The sequence below is a fragment of the Gnatocerus cornutus genome, chromosome 7 (assembly GCF_029298725.1).
Source record: "Gnatocerus cornutus isolate USDA-ARS CGAHR chromosome 7, icGnaCorn1.1, whole genome shotgun sequence".
Taxonomy (NCBI): domain Eukaryota; kingdom Metazoa; phylum Arthropoda; class Insecta; order Coleoptera; family Tenebrionidae; genus Gnatocerus; species Gnatocerus cornutus.
The window spans coordinates 12,285,898-12,307,925 of record NC_142239.1 but is presented as its reverse complement, the minus strand read 5'-3'; the positions used below and the strand labels follow the sequence as shown (position 1 = coordinate 12,307,925).

The 22,028-nt window shown below is 32.8% G+C and overlaps 1 protein-coding gene across 1 annotated transcript in view; it reads left to right on the top strand.

The window, feature by feature from the left end:
- The window catches only part of Pgant9 (polypeptide N-acetylgalactosaminyltransferase 9), a 62,532-nt gene that overhangs the window by 19,710 nt on the left and 20,794 nt on the right, over positions 1-22,028 (top strand). The window contains 1 exon segment of the mRNA XM_088041095.1: positions 10,287-10,395. Coding sequence (XP_087897221.1) covers positions 10,287-10,395 — 109 coding nt within the window.

Genomic DNA, 22,028 nt, shown 5'->3' with positions numbered 1-22,028 from the left:
ATGCTCTTCCCAACCAAGAAGCCACAACAGTAGCTCGAGTCCTGGTGGATAATTTCTTCAGCAGGTTTGGAGTTCCACTCGAAATGCATTCCGATCAAGGAAGGAATTTTGAGTCTGGCGTTTTTCAAGAGATGTGTAAGCTGCTGGGAATTAGGAAGACTCGAACCACACCCTTGCACCCGCAATCCGACGGCATGGTCGAGAGATTCAACCAGACGATGGAGGAACATCTGTCCAAGGTAGTGGAAGAGCACCAGAGGGATTGGGATCGTCGACTGCCCTTGTTTATGATGGCCTACAGAGCTGCCATCCATGAAACCACGGGAGAAACACCAGCGAAGATTATCTTTGGAAGAGAGCTGCGTCTCCCTTGTGATCTTCTGCTTGGTTCGCCTGGGGCGGAACGAAAGGAAGTACCGGAATTCGTCGACAACCTGAGAGAGACCCTACTGGATACACACCACCTTGTGAGGCAGAGGATCAAAATGGCTAGTGACAGAATGCGGTCCAGATATAATGTGACGGCTAATCATGAAGGATTCAACGAAGGAGACTTGGTGTGGTTATTCAACCCTCGGCGAAAGAAGGGCCTATCTCCGAAGTTGACACCTACATGGGAGGGACCGTATAAGGTGATCAAAAGGATCAACGACGTGGTGTATCGGATCCAACGCAGCGCCCGTTCAAAGATGAAAGTGGTTCATCTAAATAGACTTTGTAAATATCACGGAGAATCAGGTGTTTGGTCTGATCGGGACGATCAGAACTAAGAGGGGGGCAGTGTTACGAGAAGATTCTGGAAGCTTCGAGCGCCAGCGCTGGAATGTTCCGTGCGTTTCGAGAATCGCCGTTTCTAGAAGGTCGCTGAGTCATAGGCGGAACTCCCGAATATTCTCGCAGCGCTCCAGCATTAGGCTAGTAGTAGGGGAATATCTGTATATAGGGGAGTAGCGATAGGATTGTACATAGTCTAGTATTTGGAAGTCTTGTAAAGTGAATAATTGTGAAGTACGAGAGTGTTCATAGTGTACAATAAAATTGTTATTGTTACTAGCGAGACGTTTGATTTTTCGGCCAACGCGACAGTATGGACAATTTAGAAAATATTTAGGAAATCTCAAAAAATCGACTGGGATTTGTAGAACAATTCAAAGAGAATCAAAATAGAATAACTGAATAGAATATAAAGAAAATCTAAAGTGAGAATACAGACAGAATAGATAAAGTTTCTAGAAATTCTAAAGAGGAAAATTGCAGACAATTTAGGCATTCTAAAAAAAATCTTAAAAGAAATCAAAAGAATGTAGGAAGAATTCAAAGAAGTCTAGAAAATTTTATGATAATCTAGAAAACTGAAACAGAATTTATAATATAAATGAACATTTTTTTTAAGTACTATTGGCGACTACGTAAACAATGTTTGCCGCTGCGCGAAAGAAAAAAACAGGACTTTGGAGGCTCGATTTATTAGCGCACGAGCGTAGTGAACTCTTATTACACGATTTTGTACGATTTTAAACTGTGATTTTAAAGTAGAATTTTGATTTTGAATCCTAAGACCGTTTTGCTATATCAGGTCAGGACTCAGAGATATTGGTAAAATAATGTTTAGTGCACCGCGTGAATAATAAATCTCGCGTTTCTAAATGATTTATTTCACTGGTCAGAATGGAAGATCATAGATAAAAATAATGCGCCAATTTTCTCTAAGCGATTTTTTTTATTAAAGTGTCGTTTCACCGCTTTATGGCGCCACATAAAACCCAAATAAACATAATGTCCGTACTTTATCAAATAATTCAACACAATATTAATGACACAAAGTGCCCGAGCAACTCTATTTCAAACAACCAAACACGAGAGAATTTAATTTTTCCAACACTGTAATAATACTCCAACTCCGTGGAGTTTTAAAAAACTAGTTCTGGAACAGTACGAGTTGGAGAACTCTTAAGATAAATTATTCAATTATGACGAGACGACGTTGTATCCACCTCGACAAGGTTTTTTTTTTCATTTTTTTCATTTACATTGAATTATCCTGGCTTTGCAAGTTTTGTAGTTAATGGAGAGAGTTTAAAATAGACACGGGACTTTGGGTTTTAGTAAATAGCCCCGTCACGTCCCATTAACGATTTAGAGTTGGTCTGCCATATACGGAATATACTCTTAATTAGATTATACAATTCGTTTTATTACCCGCTGGAGTTGCTAGTTTACGGGATGATAGCTTGAATGAATTTAGAGTTGGTTTAAAATTCAATGCAACATTTTATGTGGTCGTTGGGAATATTAAATTTATTTATTAAAGGCCATTGGCAGTTTTCACGGTGTCCTTAAAATCTTATTGAGTTCGTATTTTTGACGATCGCATTGGGAAATTCTCATTTTGGCTTGAAGCTTCAATTTAATAAAATGAGGAATTTTTTACGGATTCACAGAACTAAGAGAAATTAGAATATACTAGCTAAACTCGGAAATTATAATTTTTGCTGTAAACTTCGATTTTATGAAATTATGCATTTTTTTGCAACATTTTTTTTTTAATGACAGTCACAAGGAATTTTTAACATATCCGCAGATTTAAGAAAAATACGAATTTTTTAAGATGCGTTCAAAATTCAGACTACTTAAAATCTCTAACTTTCTTTAAAAAACTCTCTTTTTTGCTAGAGGTTTCAGTTGAACGAAATGTTGCAATTTTCTTAGAGAATTTGCTCTTTTAAGCACAGAAACAAGGAATTTTAAACATATCTACAGAACTAGGAAAAATAAGGATTTTTACAAATTCAGAATGCTTAAACTCAATTAATGGTTTAACAATTCTCATTTCTAATCTAATGAAATTTGATCATTTTTTTGCATAATGTGTTTCTTGTAACACACAGACAATGAATTTTCCGTGTATCTAGAGACTTAAGTAAAATACGAATATTTTAAGATGTCTAAAATTTAGGCTACTTGAAACTTTCTTTAAAAAAATCGCATTTTGGCTAGAAGCTTCATTTGGATGAAATGTGATCATTTTCTTACAGAATTAGCTCTTTTCAGTCTAGAAACAGGAAATTTTCGACATGTCTACAGAATTAAGAAAAATACGAATTTTTGACAATGCTTTAAAAATTCAGACTGTTTAAACTCCGAAAATTGTATTAAAAATTCTAATTTTTGCTGAAGTCTTCAATTTATTGGAACTTGGTTATTTTTCTGCAGAATTTGTTTCGTAAAACACACAGACAAGGAATTTTCAACGTATCTACAGATTTAAAAAAAATACGAATTTTTTAAGATGCGTTCTAAATTCAGACTACTTGAACTCTCTAACTTTCTTTAAAAAATCTCATTTTGGCTAGAAGCTTCAATTGGATGAAATGTGATTATTTTTTTACAGAATTAGCTCTTTTAAGCTTAGAAACAAGGAATTTTTTACATAACCACAGAACTAAGAAAAATACGAATTTTTGAAAATGCTTTAAACTCAAAAAATTGTATTAAAAATTCAAATTTTTGCTGAAGCTTTTATTTAATTGGAATTTGGTCATTCTCTTACAGAATTTGTTTTTTAAAACACACAGACAAGACATTTTCAACGTATCCACAGATTTAAGAAAAACTCAGACTACTCAAAATCTGTAACATTTTTTAAAATATTTTCATTTTTCCTAGAGGTTTTAACTGAATGAAATTTAGTCATTTTCTTACAGAATTTGCTTCTTTAAGCACAGAAACAAGAAAATTTTGAGGTATTCACTGAATTAATAAAAGTACGACTTTTTTTGAAATGCTATGAATATTTGGACTGCTCAAATTTTGTACGTTTTATTAAAAATTCTTATTTTTGCAAGAAGCTTTTATTTAATGAAATGTAGCCATTTTCTTGTAAAATTTGCTTCTTAAAACACAGAAACAAGGAATTTGTTACAAACCCATAAAGTAAGAAAAAAACACGAATTTTTAGAAACCCAATAAAATATCTTAAAAATTTTTATTTTTGCTGCAACCTTCGATTAATAAACTGTGGTCCTTTTCATGCAACATTTAGTCTTTAGAATAGAAAAAACAAGGAATTTTCTAAGTATTCACAGAATTAAGAAAAATTCGAATTTTTGAAAATGTGCTTCATAATCAAAACTACCATAAAATTCAAATTGGAACTCGCAACCCAATCTATCATCTCGCATATCCTAACCTGTATTACCAATACTGGTATGATGGAGTAACCCTTGACTCATGTTCACCATTTCCACTCTTGCTTTGATCACATATTTTCTTACTCACATGGTAATTGAGAGAACTATGCAACATTGTCAACGACCAATTCAAATGCACAAAATGGGAAAAGAGACGAAAACTAGTAATCAATTGATTGATAATATTAACAGACAAATTTATAGCCCATAAATAAAGAAAATTCATCAAAATTGAATGATGTTTAATTTATTAATTAATTGAAAACAAACGGGAAACAATATGTTGCATTTCAAAGAGAATTTATATTATTGTTATTTATTTTTGTGATCGCAAAACTACAAAAATTGATTTTTGGTCTCTTGAATTATAAAGCACAATTTTTCACCGGTAAGTCTAATTTTGCACTTTTGCACCTTAAAAATCAAAATTGAAATAAAACAATCGGACTTACGACTTTATCTTTTTGACAATCGAAATCACAATTATGGAATTTAAATCGCTGTGTCAAATTTCGGTCAGATGCAAATGACGGATTTTACAATTAGGCGACTGTTAATCTGTTATCTGCATGTAAACATACACTAATACAATAGCATTAAGACTACCACTGCGCAAAAAACGGCTACACTCAGGGGTCAATTTCAAGTCGTTTGCGACGTCGCTATTTAGCGACATTGCTAAGGTAGCTGTGATGTGATTGACGTTGCTACGTCGCCAACACCTTTAGCGACGTCGCTAAATAACTTGAAATTGACCCCTTACACTCCGCGAGAAAACCGCAAACGCGACTCTGGAAGAGAAACATCCCATCGCGAGGTCCATTGTCGTTCAAATCTTGTCACCCAGAAGGATAAAATCCTACCTTGTTGGATTCAACGTCGTCGTTATCTTCGTACACGGATCTACTGCAATAGAAATTTTTTATTAAAAATTTGAATCAATAGTTTTAAGTTAAGCAGTTAATTTACCTTTTAATCCTGATCCCTAAGCGGTGTCGTCGCGCTCCTACCACTGCATCCCCCTCTAGGAACCAGGAACCAGGAACCACTCACTCACTTTGCTTCAACAACGATTTTAATTTTACTTTTAAGACACTACTGAACTGAACTAAACAATCTCGCGCACTAAAAATTTCGGCACTCGAAATCGATGGTGGAATTAGAATAGAAGGAATAATAAGAAAAAAAGAGAGAATTGAAGTAGATAAAATGACAAAATTAAGAACGTCATAAAATGGTGGAATGGAAGAAAACTCAATAGAAATGGGAGACAAGTAGAACTTGAAAAGTATGTACCATCGTACAAGTCCTACCTTTAACTCAAGGCAATCAGTAAAGTACACTAAAATAAATTTCAAGTCCGTAGCACGTCTTTCTTACTCAAAACTCGCAGAACAACTAAATAAATAATGGCATTACGGGCGTTATTAAATAACTATTATTTAACTCTTTAAAAAAAAAACGACTCCCAATGTATTTGTAACTGACCTGTTTTTTCACTAATTAGGAACAATGCTGCTCAGTCAATTACGTATTCTGCGTAAAAAAACAAGACTAAAACTGTAGCACTAAAATTACCAAAATTACGAATTTTTAGGTTTCGTCTTAAAAATTTGTGTCTTTTGAGCTACAATGTTGCAATTCGGCAGAGTTAATAAACGATCAAAAACTAATAATTTCCCCAAATTTCATAGTTGTCGCACTAAAGTTACCAAAGTTACGAATTTTAGGGGAGGATCTTTCATATTTCAGCTTCGCCTTGGAAACAAAAATTTCTAAAATTTGTGTCTTTTTATCTGCAATGTTGCAATTTGGCATTGTTAATAAACGATCAAAAACTAATAATTTTCCCGAATTTCATAGTTGTCGCACTAAAGTTACCAAAGTTACGAATTTTTGGGGAAGATCTTTCATATTTCAACTTCGCTTTGAAAATAAAAATTTCTAAATTTTGTGTCTTTTGATTTACAATATTGCAATTTGGCAGAGTTAATACAAGATTTCAAACTAGTAATGTCCCCAAATTTCATAGCTGTAGCACTAAAATAAAAAAAAATACGAATTTTAAGGGAGAATTTCTCATATTTCGGGTTTACCTTGAAAATAAAAATTTCTAAAATTTGTGTCTTTTGACCTACAATATTGCAATTTGGCAGAGTTAATAACCTATGGAGAACTAGTAATTTTCCCAAATTTCATAGTTGTAGTACTAGAATTACTAAAATTACGAATTTTTAGGGAAAGATCTCTTATATTTGGCTTCTTTTTGAGAATAAAAATTTCTAACAATTGTGTCTTTTGACCTACAATGTTGCAATTTAGCCGAGTTAATAAACAATCTAAAACTAGTAATTTCTCCAAATTTCATAGTTGTAGCACTAAAATTACCAAAGTTACGAATTTTTGGGGAGGATCTTTCTTATTTCAGCTTTACCTTACTAATAGGTGACAACGACTTTTCAGAAGGTTGAGTTTTAAAATAAATCTAAATCATCAAATTTATGATCTTCTCATGTCATGCCTGAACCGCATTTTTGAAAAATAAAAATTTCCCGGCGCATCCACCATTTTCCGTTCGAACAGAACCGCATAGAAATGTTAGCAAACCTCTCTACCCTCCGCTATTTTTTAACACTTCTTAATGTGTAAAGTCAATAGAAACAGCAAAGCAAACATTTTATTGTAACTTGCAGAACATGCACGTTGCACGTTCTGCAACAACAGTCTCCCGTTGTCACGTCGAATTTAGCAGCTCCGAATCATGTTCTCGCAATGTCTAATTAATATCCAATTGTCGTGATTTCACAATATGCTCACTTGTAACGCCAAGATTCTCTTGTACAACGTCACACTTCCACGGTTCGATTTGAATAAAACATGGCACTAAAATCCAAACCCTGCGAATTTGCATGACTGAATCGTCGTTGGAAATCATGCTTCTATTATGGGTATTAAAAACTGCATTAAAAATTAACCAGAAATGTTTTTGTTAGGATTATTATTTGCGTTGGAACCAAAAGCTGAAATATTTATTTAATTTTTTATTCCAAACGTTACATATTTTATTGTGGCATGTCTGATGTCTCATTATTTATTTTAACTATTAAAAAATGACATCCGCATAAATCACGTCGAGGTAAATTTATCCATGCTATTTTTAACCATTTGATCACACTACAACCTGTAATTAGAGAAGATCGAGAGGTGAAAAGCTGGACGTAACATAATTTGTGCACTCTATGTAAATTTGCCGGAAACGCGTTAAATGATAACCTTTGCCAGTAAATTGCCGCTGATTTGGATTTGCAAATATCGTGCTTCTAGACATTAAATCTATCGTCATTTCGTTCTTTTATTAATGCAAAAACGTGAATTAGTGTCATCAAGTGACATTTAGTGCGAAGATTTAATCGGATTAGTGTGCATTGTTGGGTACATTTTTCAAAGAAATGTGTGTTTGCTCGTATATTCGAGGAATTAAGAGTTTGTCGTTTTTTCAAATTAGCGAATAAAGTTGCCATAAAAATCTAGGATTTTCGAAATTTGCAGATTTTATTAAATTAGCTTATCCAAATATTTTAAATCTGGCAATTTTATGAAAAAATTGTGATTTTTTGTAAGCTGTGTGTGTCTATTTTTTTAAGAAATTTGTTACTTAAAAGACGGAGACAAAGATTTTTAGATCTATCAACAGAATTAACAAAAATTGGAATTTCCGAGATCTGCCTTTTTATTTCAAAATATCTCATTTACTCTGTAATCTTGAATTTAATGAGATGTGGCAATTTTCGTACACAGTTTGTTCCTTAAAACACAGAAACAACAAATTTTGCACATACTTCACAGAATTAACAAAAATAGAATTTCTTGAAGTAGCCACAAATGTTTTAAAGTCTTTCTTATTAAAAAATTGTCATTTTGGCTATAAGTCTCAATGCAAGGAGATGTGGTAATTTTTGTACACAGTTTGTTCACTGAAACTCAGAAGCAACGAATTTTAGACATATTCACAGAATTAAAAAATTAAGAAATTTGTCTTGAAAATTTAAATTAAAAAAATTATTGCCACTTTTTCCATAGGCTTAAATTTACCTATACGTGGCTATTTGTTTATAGAATTTGTTCCTTAGAACACAGAAGCAATGAATTTAGACATATCCATAGAATTAACGAAAATAGGAATTTTTTAAGCTCCGCGGATTTGATTTAAAGATTCGCAATTTTCCTGTAATCTTGAATTTAATTAGTTGTGACAATTTTTGTGCACAACTTGTTCCTTAAAACACATAAACAACGAATTTTAGACATATTTCACAGAATGAATAAAAATAGAATTTTTTGAGCCGCAAATGATTTAAATTTCTCGAAATTCGGGGATTTTATTAAAAAATTGTCATTTTGGCTATATTTAAGCGGATGTGGCAAATTTTTAGCACACTTTGCTTCTTAGTAAACAAATTTTAGACATATTTACAGAATTAAGAAAAATACGAATTTTTAAAGGTGCTTTGAACATTTAAGATTTGGAATTTTCATGAAAAAACGGCAATTTTCTCTGAAAGCTTGAATTTTCCCAAATATGTCTATTTTTTAAAGAACTTGTTTCTTGAAACACAGAAACAATATTTTTTTATCATATCCACCGAATTAACAAAAATGAGAATTTTTGAAATTGCCATGAGTTTTTAGAGTCTCCGAAATACGCGGATTTCAATTTTTTTTTGCTGTAAGTTTCCATTTAATGAGATGTGGCAATTTTGGTGCATAATTTATTTCTTAAAACACAAAAACAACGAATTTTAGACGTAGTCACAGAATTAAGAAAAATATGAATTTTTGAAGATGTCTTGAACATTTATTTTTACCCTTTGAATTTCATAAACAAATTGTAATTTTCTCTGTACGCTTTAATTTATCTAAATATTTATATTTTTTTTAAATAATTTGTTTCTTAAAATACAAGAACAAGGAATTTTTGGGATATTCACAGAATTAACAAGATTATGAGTTTTTGAAGTAGCCACAAGTGTATTAAAGTCTTCGACGTCTAAGGATTTCATTAAGAAAATATAATTTCCTCTATAAACTTAAATTTACCCAAATATGAGAATTTATTCCTTAAAACACAGAAACAAGGAATTTTTATTATGTCTACTGACCTAACAAAAATAGGAATTTTTGAAGTTGAGTTTTCGAAATACGCGGATTTCTTAAAAAAATTCTCATTGCTGTGAAAAGCTTCAATTTAATAAAATTTGGCAATTTTTGTGTGCAATGTGTTTTTTTAAAACACAAATACATTGAATTTAAGACAAACTCACAGAATTAAGAAAAATAGGAATTTTTCAAAATGCGTTGAACATTTAAAATCTGGGAACTCATAAAAAATTGTAATATTCTCTGTAAGCTTAAATTTACATTTATTTTCTTACATAATTTATTTCTTAAAACACAGGAAGAAGTAATTTTTGGGATATTCACAGAACTAACAAAAATAGAAGTTTTTTTTAAGAAATATAAGTTTTTTTTAAGTTGACAGTTAAAATTCGTGGATTTCATTAAAAAACATTTTTGCAGTCAATTTTTGGGCATAATTTGCTCATTAAAACACAAAAAGGACGATTTTTAGACATACCCACAGAATTAAGAAAAATTGGAATTGTTGAAAAGGGCTTAATATTTTAAATTTGCAAACTTTATTAAAAATTGACATTTTCTCTGTAAATTTCAATTTATCTAAAAATGTTTCTTAAAACACAGAGTCAAGAGATTTATCCATAGAATTAAGTAAAAGAGATGAATTTAATTTTAAAAATATCTGAATGTGAAAATTTGAAAGGATTATAAAAAACTAAACCAATAAGAAAGTGTAAAACTCGCTCATCCGTACAGAAATTTTCAAATGGTCACAACAGATGAAACTGCGTGTTTACCTAAATAACGAACCACATTTGTTAATCGAAAAGTTTATTTCCCGCCAACATATCAATTCCGCAGCTGAAAGTCACACCGAACCGCATTTTATTTATTCATTGTTTACTTTATTTACCTAATCGTTTTATCCGAGCTCCCACTGTATTTTTTGTGTTTTTTCAGGCGAAGTGAAGAAATTGGTCGACGCCGGCTGGCAAAAGAACGCCTTCAACCAATACGTCAGCGACATGATAAGCGTCCACCGAAACCTACCAGACGCCAGGGACGAATGGTAAGTCTTTTGCATTTATATCGAATGCAAAACGCGTATGTGCGCTCGGGATTTTCCAGAAACATAAAAACCGGCGAAACTTTCTCACCCTCGTTTAAAGATAAATGGAAACAATTAAAACTTTCTCGACTCCTCAGAATCACAATAGACTTTTCAAATTTAAATTGTCGCCGAGTGTCTTTCCCTGTCCGATGATCGATGTTTTGCATTAATTTCGTTTTGATGTTGTTTGTTCGAGTCCTTCAAACATTTATGACGTGCCATCATAAAGCGGTTCTGTTTCGTTTCTTAATCGAATTCGAACAGCCCCGGCGCATCCACCATTTTGCCATCTCTCGTAAAAAAAATTAGATTACTGTCTCCAAAGAAAATATAATGCTCTTTCTGTAATTGGATGAAAGGTTAAACGAGTTAGCGATTGATTTAGAATTTTCCATTTCCGCGTGTCTTAGTCAGGATGTCATGTTAGCAGGAAGCGAAACGCGACATTTCTAAATTGATATTCGGGCTTACATCCGAAATTTTAAGATTGCGTCATTTAGGACCGATAGAAACTCGCCGAGATGCTCCTTGGTCGGGAAATGAGTTATAACGAACGCTGTTTTTGAATTCGGGAAGAAGTTGGGAGATTTTTCATTGCGGTTTGGGTTTAATTTCGCTGAAAATGAAATGAGTTAGCGAAGAGCAGTTTTAGAGAGGTGATATAGAAAATCGAATTATGCGAATTTCGGGATTGATAAATTTTGATCCTCAGCTGTAATGACGTTTTAATGCCATCATAGACGAAACATGTCGTATTTTCCCGTCTAGGATGCCATCTCACGATAAAATTCTCATTTTTTTATATAAAATTTTGTAATTTTGTGCTCTTAATAAACACTTCCAAGGTGATAAGTTCACCAAATTTCAATCCTTCAAAGTCAAGGTTGCCAGATTTTTAGAATTTCATAGAAACTTTTGGACTCGAATTTGGACCTATAAATGAAAAACTCTCAAATTCGTAAATTTTGTTTGAAAATTTCGAAATTTTGCACATTCATTAATAATCTTTTATGCAAAAAGTCCAGCAAATTTTATTTTATTTATATAGTCCTATATCAAATTTGGGATTTTAAGTTTGTCGAATAAACAAAAAAAACGTAAAATTGTTATTTTTCTATTTGAATTTTGTAATTTTGTGCCCATAATAAACACTTCGAAGGTAATAAATTCATCAAATTTCAATTTTTCAAAGTAAAAATTGTGCGATTTTCAGAATTTTATAGAAACCTTTGGACTCGAAGTTGGACCTATAAATGAAAAACTCTCAAATTCGTAATTTTTGTTAGAAAATTCCGAAATTTTGCACACTTATTAATAATCTTTTATGCAAAAAGTTTAGCAAATTTTATTTTTGTAACGTTAAAAATGCCAATTTGACATAGCCTCATATCAAATTTTGGATTTTGAGTTCTCCGAATAAACAAAAAATCGTAAAATTGTTATTTTTCTATTTGAAATTTTGTAATTTTGTGCACATAATAAACACTTCGAAGGTAATAAGTTCACTAAATTTTAATTCTTCAGAGTAAAAATTGTGCGATTTGCAGACATTTATAGAAGCTTTTGGACTCGAAGTTGAATCTATAAATGAAAAACTCTCAAATTCATATTTTTTGTTTGAAAATTCCGAAATTTTACACACTCATTAATAATCTTTTATGGTTAAAGTCCAGCAAATTTTATTTTCGTAACGTTAAAAATGCCAATTTGACATAGTCCTATATTAAATTTTGGATTTTAAGTTCGTCGAATAAACAAAAAATCGTAAAATTGTTATTTTTCTATTTGAAATTTTGTAATTTCGTGCACATAATCAACATTGCGAAGGTAATAAATTTACCAAATTTTAATTCTTTAGAGTAAAAATTGTACGCTTTTCAGAAATGTATAGAAACTTTTGGGCTCGAAGTTGAACCTATAAATCAAAAACTCTCGAAGTCGTTATTTTTGTTTGAAAATTCCGAAATTTTGCACACTCATTAATAATATCTTATGCAAACAGTCCAGCAAATTTTATTTTCGTAACGTTAAAAATGAAATGCTAAGTTAACATAGTCCTACATCAAATTTTGGATTTTGAGTTCGCCGAATAAACATAAAATCGTAAAATTGTTATTTTTCTATTTAAAATTTTGCCATTTTGTGCACATAATAAACACTTCGGAAGTAATAAGTTCACCAAATTTTAATTCTTCAAAGTAAAAATTGTGCGATTTTCAGAATTTTATAGAAACTTTTGAACTCGAAGTTGAACCCTATAAATGAAAAACTCTCAAATTCGTAATTTTTATTTGAAAATTTCGAAATTTTGCACACCCATTAATAATCTTTTATGCAAAAAGTCCAGCAAATTTTATTTTCGTAACGTTAAAAATGCCAATTTGACATAGTCCTATATCAAATTTTGGATTTTGAGTTCGTCGACTAAACAAAAAAACGTTAAATTGTTATTTTTTTATTTCAAATTTTGTAATTTTGTGCACATAATAAACATTTTGAAGGTAATAAATTCACCAAATTTTAATTTTTCAGAGTAAAAATTGTGCGATTTTTCAGAGTAAAAATTGTGCGATTTTCAGAAATTTATAGAAACTTTTGGACTCGAAGTTGGACCTATAAATGAAAAACTCTCAAAGTCGTAATTTTTGTTTGAAAATTCTGAAATTTCGCACACTCTTTAAAAAATTTTTATAGAAAAAGTTCAGCAAATTGCACTGTCGCAACGTTAAAACTGATTTTAAATTCTGGACGAAGTTGGAGATTTTTCATTGCGGTTTGGGTTTAATTTCGCTGAAAACGAAATGAGTTAGCGAAAAGCAGTTTTGGAGACGAATTATCCGAATTTCTGGGTTGATAAATTTCGATCCTCAGCTGTAACGGCGTTTTAATAGAACTAATGCCCGACCGGAAATAAGACGAAACATGTCGTAATTTCCCGTCTATGATGGCATCTCACGATAAATTTCCGAAGTGAGCTTCAAGAAGCCATTGAAGCAAATTAACGCCAACATTTCGATTTTGTTGTTTCAAAACGAAGAGTTCCTTCCTTGAAGTTCCTGTAAATAATTAATCTCCCTCCCGATGTGACAGTAGTCTCTCCATTATAAAATCTAAATTTTATGATCGCCCCGAATACGTCTATCCACCTTTTTAAACTTTCAAGCTCCCGTTAAAAATTGCAAACGTCAGGGATCATGTCATCATATTTCTCCCCGTTTCTCTCGCATTTCTATAAATGCGCGCTCTGTAATTATAGACGTCCGTCTTGGACGTATATCCCGGAATTATCGACTCTAAAGCTTTGTGATTAATTACGGCGCGTGTTCGCCCGGAGCCGAAACCGGAAACCGGCCGACGCTCAAACACTGAAAGGAAAAAATGCGCCGCCCTTCCCTATTGTACCGAAACCGGACTCGTTTCGTTCATTGTTCCGGTGTGTAACATCGTTAAGTGGAGAAATTATTAAAAGGGAATCGATCGAGGATGTGTTTCCTGCCGGAATTTCGGCGGTTACGCATCGATGGTTTGGGTGGGCGGGAACGACGAAAAAATGGCCAATTTCGGTGCAAGTGTAATTAGTAACAACATCGTTGTTTGATTTGTTTGGATGTTCGGATGGAATGGAAATTTTGAGGGCAATTATTGGGATTGGGGAACTCAAACACAAATGCGTGCGGTGAAAAATTCATTCGTCTTTACAAATTTCGTCTGTTTTTAAAATTCGCATTTTCGATACAAAAATTTTGTACATTCTAAAAAGGACTTTTGGATTTAAGGTCCACAAAATTGCAACGTTGTAACGTTGAATTTAATAGATACAGGGTGATTTTTTTAAAACGGAAGGCGTTTTAAACCAAAAGATACTAAAACATTTAGAAAAATTTTAAAATCATCAGTTTATAGTAAATTAAAAACCATTTAATTTGTTTTTTAAATTTTTGAAATCGGTTCATAAATAAAAATGCTACAACGCCTGTCGTTTTTAAAAAATTATCCTATATACACATTTGGATTTTGGGGTCTTGTTCTAAATAAAAAACTCTAAAACTCTTATTTTTTTATCTAAAATTTTGTAATGTCGTGTATTTATTAAAGACTTTTAAGGTGTTACGTTCAGCAGATTTCAATTCTTTAAAGTTCAAATTGCCTGATTTACAGAATTTTATCGAAACTATAGGACTTGAACTTGGGCTTATGAACGAAGAACACTAAAATTTTTGTTCTAAAATTCTGACATTTTGTACACTCATTAAAAACCTTTTATGCAAAAGTACAGCAAATTGCAAAATTTTGGATTTTGTGTTTGGCGAATTAATAAGAAATCATAAAATTTTTAATTTTTTATATACTTCTAAAGTAATTAGTTCACCGACTTTTAAGACTTTCATTTCAAAATTGTGCGATTTTCGGGATTTTATAAAAACTTTTGGACTCCATTTTCAGAATTTTATAAAAACTTTTGAACTCGAAGGTAGACCTATCAATGAAGAACTCGCAAATTCGTAATTTTTGTTTGAAAATCCTGAAATTTTGCACATCATTAAAAACGTTTTATGCAATAAGTCTAGCAAGTTGCATTTCTGTAACGGTAAAAATGCCAAACTGACGAAAGTTCAATAAAAAAATTTGGATTTCTATTTGTCTAATAAACAAAAAATTGTAAAATTGACATTTTTTTATATAAAATTTTGTAATTTTGTGCACTTAATAAACACTTTGAAAGTAATAAGTTTACCAATTTTTAATCCTTTAAAGTCAAAATCGCCAGATTTTCAGAATTTTATACAATTTTTGAAGTCGAAGTTGGACGTATCAATGAGGAATCGCAAAATTCGTAATTTTTGTTCGAAAATTCTAAAAATTTGTACACTCATTAAAAGTTGTTTATGTAATGCATTTCAGTAATGTTAAAAATGTCAAATTGACGTAGTCTCATAAAAAATTTAGATTTTGAGTTCGTCGAATAAACAAAAAATGTGAACATTTTCATTTTTTGGCCTAAAATTTTAAAATTTTATCTACTTAATAATCATTTATGAGGTAATAGGATCACAAAATTTCAAATCTTTAACGTTAAAATTGCCAGATTTATAAATTTTTATGCAAAATTTTGTACTCTAAATCTAAAATTTTTCATTTTTATTCTGAAATTTAGAAATTTTACACTTTTTTTTAATTTCCAGTTTGCCCTTTAAACAAGCAATTTAAAAATCCCATTTTTATTATCTCAAATTTTGGAATTTCGTGCACACATGTTGTAATTTAAGCCACATTATTAAAAAAAAAACTATGAAATTTAGAATTTTGTGTTTTTTATTTCAGTTCTAAATTTCTATAATTTCGTAGACTTAGACGTAAAGTCCGTTCATTGCTGTATCGCTACTAAAGTTATCGGAATTGCAAATAAAAAAATCTCAAAGTAAAAGTTCAAAAGTTTAAAAGATTCTCCAATTTCCAAGCGAACTTAATAAGCGCTTCGGCCAAATTGCATCGCTTTAACATTAAACCTGCCGATCCCACAAAAATTAATAGAAAAGTTCGTAAAACGAAAAGACCAGGTCGAACAGAAATGAACTTCCAATAAAAAATGCACAACTCTTTTCCTTCCCCGGAAATTGTACCGGAATTTTTTATGGTTTCTTCCTAATCCCCATACATCAGTGAATAAATAATAATTGCAAGCGGGGCTTCTTGTTTCCGGGTTAAGACGTAACTTCTCGTCTAATTCCCGCGTAATCGCCCCCAGGATTCCGCCGCGCCTAACTAGAAGGGTGTGGAATTAGAATACAGAGATTTTGGGTGAAATTAATGTGCCTTGCTAAGAAGTAGGAGTCCTGGAGGATTCGTTTTCTTAAATAGCTGCTTGGTTTTATTTTTAAAAGGGTTTTAAATTAGATTTGTGCCCGCATGAGGCGTTTTTTCCCCACCACCCTTATGCACCGGTAATTAAAACTTCTCAGGGCGAAACTGCGAAATGAAAGGGTTGAATGCTATTGTCGAAAACTGAAGAAGTGGACGATGATAGTGTGCTTTAGCTGCCTCCATTTTTCCGCACGGAAAGATAAATGGTTTCGGGTAGTTAATACCCCATCAAAACTAGTGCACTAATGGCGTTAAACTCCGCTCTGCATGAATTCTGAAGTGTTGCCAACTTCACCCCATTCGCTCCGTTCCTTCGAGCGCGAACTGATCGCCCAGATTAACTAATCTAATTCATGCATGGAAAGCGTCAAGAGTCAACAGCTGTTCATGGTCAAACCCGACAATTAAACCCCCGAAACTTTTATTGAAAAAAACCGGAAACGTTCAAACGATTTTGACGCGGCGTCAATCGCCGCCAACCCCCGACGCAATTAATCGCTGAATTATTCGAATTTAATTGCAGGAAACGTGATTTTATTGCGACCCGATCTTCAGTTACAATAGCTGCGCCATCTGTCGGTGGCGGCGAGTCGTTAAATTTAAAATTCATGAAGTCGGGGGTGGGGTTTTTTGCATATAGACACGTGTCGAGGGATAAGGGTCGACCTGACAACTCCCGAAGTATAATCGAACAAAGAAGAAAAATGTTATATAGAATTTAAATCTATTCATGCATGCGTACCACCATGCTGGCGGATTCGATATAATACGGCCTTTTCGGGGGCGGCGAGGCGGGGGCAGAGACAAGAATTTGCGATAGTTATACTCGTATTTCAAACAAGTTTATTAAAAATCTTCGCCCGGCGCATCCACCAAAATGTTTCAGGACGGATTTTTTATTTTCTGACGAACAAAAACATTGATTTATTCGAATGAAACGGTAGAGAACATTTACAGAAATTACAGAGGTACTTTGAAGAGCTTGAAAGCTTCCAACACTCGACTAGAAATTCAGGATTTTTACGTCGGGTCACAAAGAAAAACTCGTGACACATTGCGGTGTTTACCAAACGCGTGCTTTACGCTACGGCGAACTAGAATATGTTCTTGTTGTTGAAAGATTATTTTAATTGGAGTTTGTAATTAATTATAATTTCGGGTGCATTATGGCGTTGCAATTTCGCTCATAACTTGCGTAAACAAGTGTTGGGGTAAATAATTGTTTTAAATGCGCGCTTTTTGGTTGGTTGGTAAATACAGCGCGAGAAAAAGTTATGTACACAACACGCCAATAAATTTATACGTTAAACTGGGTTTAATAGTTTTATAAAATTTGAAATCGAGTCGGAAACTCAATCGAAACTTGAAGTTTGCAAGGGATTTGGAAAATCTAAATATTTAATATATAAATCTCACATTTAAGTGACGTTGCGGCGAATTGCTACCCTTGTAATGAAAAAAAAAATTTTTTTTTAAGAAGCAGGAAACTTGATTTTGATCTTGGTTTAAATTTGCGACAATTTTTGGGTCGTTATTTTGTCATTTAGTTGCATTTTGTTCGAAAAATAAGCAAAAAAAAGTTTTAAGAAAAAATCTGTTATCTCCCTGATGCCGATGCTGGTACAAAATATTTTAACTTTTGATCGTGAGAAGCTACAATTTTGTAATTTAATGTGCTAAATTAAGAGATCGAAACTAGTAAATTCTCAAAATTTCAACTCTGTAACCCAAAAGTTGCCAAATTTACGGGGCTAAATAGAAGATTTTGTAAAACATTTCCATCTTTTCCCTAACGCCGGTAAAAAATTTTTCAACTTTTTATCATGTGGAGGTACAATTTTGAAATTAAGTGTATAATTTCAACTTTGTAATCGAAAAATTGCTCAATTTACGGAACAAAACAGAAAGTTTTGTAATAAAAATCCATTGTCTCTCTAATGTCGGTACAATTTTTTTTAACTTTTGATAGCGTGGCGTTAAATTTTTGTAATTTTTTGTGTCTAATACGAAGATGAAAACTGAAAAAATCCTAAAAAATTTTAAGCTGTAACTCGAAAATTGTCCAATTTATAGGATTACGTAGAAAGTTTTGTATAAAATCGCCACTTTTTCACTGATCTTAAAATAAATTTTTTTTATTTCTCATAGTGTGGAGATTAGAGAAAATTAGAGAAATTCTGAAAATTTCAACTTAAAAATCCAAAAATTGTCTAATTTACGGAACTAAGTAGAAAGTTTTGAGAAAAAATGTCATTGTCTCCGTGGTGTTGATACAAAAATTTGTAACTTCATGCCCTGGAGTTATAATTTTGCAATTCGGTACGTTTAATACAGAGATCAAAACCAGTAAATCCTCAAAATTTCAAATCAGTAACTAACAAATTGCTCAATTTCATAGAAAGTTTTGAATAAAATTGGCACTTTTGCCTCGATTTTGAAATAAAAAAATTTCATTTCTCATCGCGTGGAGATACAAATCTGTAATTTGGTAAGTCTAATATAGAGACCGAAACTAATAAATCCTGAAAATTTCAACTCTGCAACCTAAAAATTAGGCAATTTACGGTACTAAATAGAAGGTTTTGTAAAAAAAATGAGATTTTCTTTCTGTATTTTTGTAACTTTTTATCATGTGAAGGTACAATTTTGAAATTTAGTGTATCTAATATAGAGTTCAAAATTAATAAATCCCAAAAAATTTAACTATCTATTTCAAAAATTGCCCAATTTACGGAACTAAGTAAAATCTTAAGAAAAAATGCCATTGTCTTCCTCATGTTAACATAAAAATTTGTAACTTTTCATCGCCTAGAGTTATCATGTTGCAATTTGGTACGTTTAATCCGGAGATCAAAGCTAGTAAATCCTGAAAATTTTAAATCTGTAACTGAAAAATTGTTCAATTTAGAGGATTTCATAGAAAGTTTTGAATAAAATTGTCAGTTTTGCTCCGATTTTAAAATAAAAAAAAATCATTTTTTATAGTTTGGAGATACAAATTTGTAATTTCGTGAGCGTAGCATAATATCAAAACTAGTAAATCCTGAAAAGTACTAATTAGTAGCCCAAAGGTTTTGAGAAACAATGCGAATGTCGCTATACATTTTTTTTTAATTTTTGTTTGCGTGGAGTTATAATTTTGTAATTTGGTGGGTCTAATAAATACAAAGATCCAAACTAGTAAATCCTGAAAATTTCATTTCTGAATCCCAAAAATGTCCAATTTACGGGACTAAATATAAAGATAAAGGTTTTTGAAGTATAAAAAATTGCCGCTTTCTTCCTGATCCTGGTCATATCATTTTATTTTAAAAACTATAAATAAATCTAGAAATAAATTGTAAACAATCTGGAGAAAATAAAGTGTAAAATCTAAACAAAATCTAGAAAAAATCCGCCTCTAGCGCCCGATAATAAAATAACAAAGTTCCGACCAGAAGTGCTAAAATCTGATTGTATTTTCGTTTAAAAAAGGACCTCGCTCTTATGACAGCGACCATATATCGCCTGTTGTTTTTTCGCCGTTTTGACAACGACGATACATCATCCTCACTGTTGCATTGTCACCGTTTTGACAGTAGTTCTTGTTATTAAAGTAACCTCTTTATTGGTTGATAAATAATGACGCCAAGGCTTTCCATTAGTTGAATCGTCACTTTTATTAATACACTTGTTCGTCTGTCATAAAATCCGTAAATCCTATAAATTATAGACTTCACCATAAAACCACCGCTGTATCATCGTGTTCCTGAAATATCCCCATCATCCATATCAAATCCCTCGCAAGATCACACTTGATGTAAAAAATATGCGCAATTCTCCTCGTTCTGTTTATTCCTGCTTGTTCGCCGAAATAGTTGTAAACAAGAGTTTGACTCCTAACAAACATGTTGCGGTGAAAGCATCAGAAATCAATACAAAGCATTCCATGTCTTTACGAGAATCACACTTTTTTGGGGCTCCACGGAAATCTCCTGCTGCGGTCGTAAATTGCGTCGAACTCGGAAAGTTTGATGATGTTTTGACACGTTAGTAAAGCAAATCATTTCGCACAGTTTAATTAAACAGTCTGCAGACTCCGCCTTTGAAAAACGGAGTTTAATCAAGTGGAAATTATTTTTGCGTCGAAACGAAGAAAGAGGATTTTATAATTCAGAAAAAAAATTCGCATGAATGTCTGGCGCTTTGAAGTCGATGCGATGCAGCGTGTGCGTGTAATTAGAAGGAAGGGAAAAAAATTGTTATCCCACACTCGTTCCTGTTTGCCTTGCAGTTGTTCCTGTGGGAACCCGTTCGATTTTTGACTGAGAATCTTCCCATGAAACCCCTTTTTGAAAATTCCTCGACTTTCCCATAATAAACTCCCGAAAAACCCGTGATTGAATTTTCTCCGGCGCTCTCTTTGAAGCATTCAAAATTTGAAAGCGTCGTTAGAAAGGCGCCTTTTCACGGAAGGAACGTCGCGGCGTCTCTTAATGGGATCGCGCCGGCTCTTTCGGAACAATTATAACACCGGGCGACTCCAAACGGGCTTTGTTCTTTCTGGCCATTAGCACGACGTAATTGTGTTCTTGTTGCGGGACGTCGGGACGCGTTTGAAAAGGCTTCATACAAGAGCCCGACACGATTACACCGACTCTTTGAATTAATTAAGCGAGTTTCGGACCGGCATGCGGTTCTTAAAAACGAGCACGTTCAATCATTTTAATTACTTCTTGCATTGGAAATTGTCGGCTGGTTACGACGACCGGGAATTGCTTAAGGGCGAGACGACCAATGACGACGGTCTTAAGATGAAATTAAGGGTCGTGGCGCTAATCAAACGGGGGAGACGGTTTGAGGATTTGCTGACGAAGGAACGTCCGGCTACAATTACAGAGAGATGAATGAAAGTCAAATTGGCGGTTTCGGAGTTGACACTTTGTTAGAGTGGTGAGAGATTCTGCAAAGACAGCTGACCTAAAAACACGAATATTGTAGAAATTTCAACATTTTAATGAAGATTTCATTACAAACTAACGGAACGGAAATTTCGCAAGTCGAGTAACTGTACATCAAACTAATTTACTCTAACAACATAATTTATGGATTTGTAGTCTATAGGGTCTTTCTTCCCCAAGAAAATAAAGTTTTTATCGCTTTCCTTCCGCATCTCGAAAAAACAAAACCTGACGACAATGGATCGAGTTTTCAAGTTTACATTTATCGCTTACACATAAAATACCGACGCAATCACGAGAAATGTACAAAATGTTCTCCATTGTTGTTTAAACAGCTCGAGTGGGTTGCAATACCACAATCAGGTGCATGCGGATCGGGAATATGTTCCAAACAAATTCGGTTTGTTTCCGAGGGATTTCCACTGCAATTTCCCATTTTCGGAGGAGAAATAAAAAGACGAACGAGTTCAACAGGATTCGCTAATTTAGTGATGTGTTTGATGGATTTGCTTACATGAACGGATCGAAAATTGTTAATTGGTACTTTATGTGGTTGCTTTAAAAATAGAATGTGCTGGTGTTTTCAATTCTGTTATGTTTTCGTGCACGTTTCAGTCTCTAGAGGCCCAATTTTGCAATCTGCAAAGGCAGAAATTATACTAAAAAGATTTGTAATGAATTGTACGAACTCTATAGGCGGGAAAGCACTATTTAAAAATTTTCTTCTTATTTTTGCATATATTTACAGATAAAACCTAATAGAAAATAGCTGCAGTTTATGCAATTAAA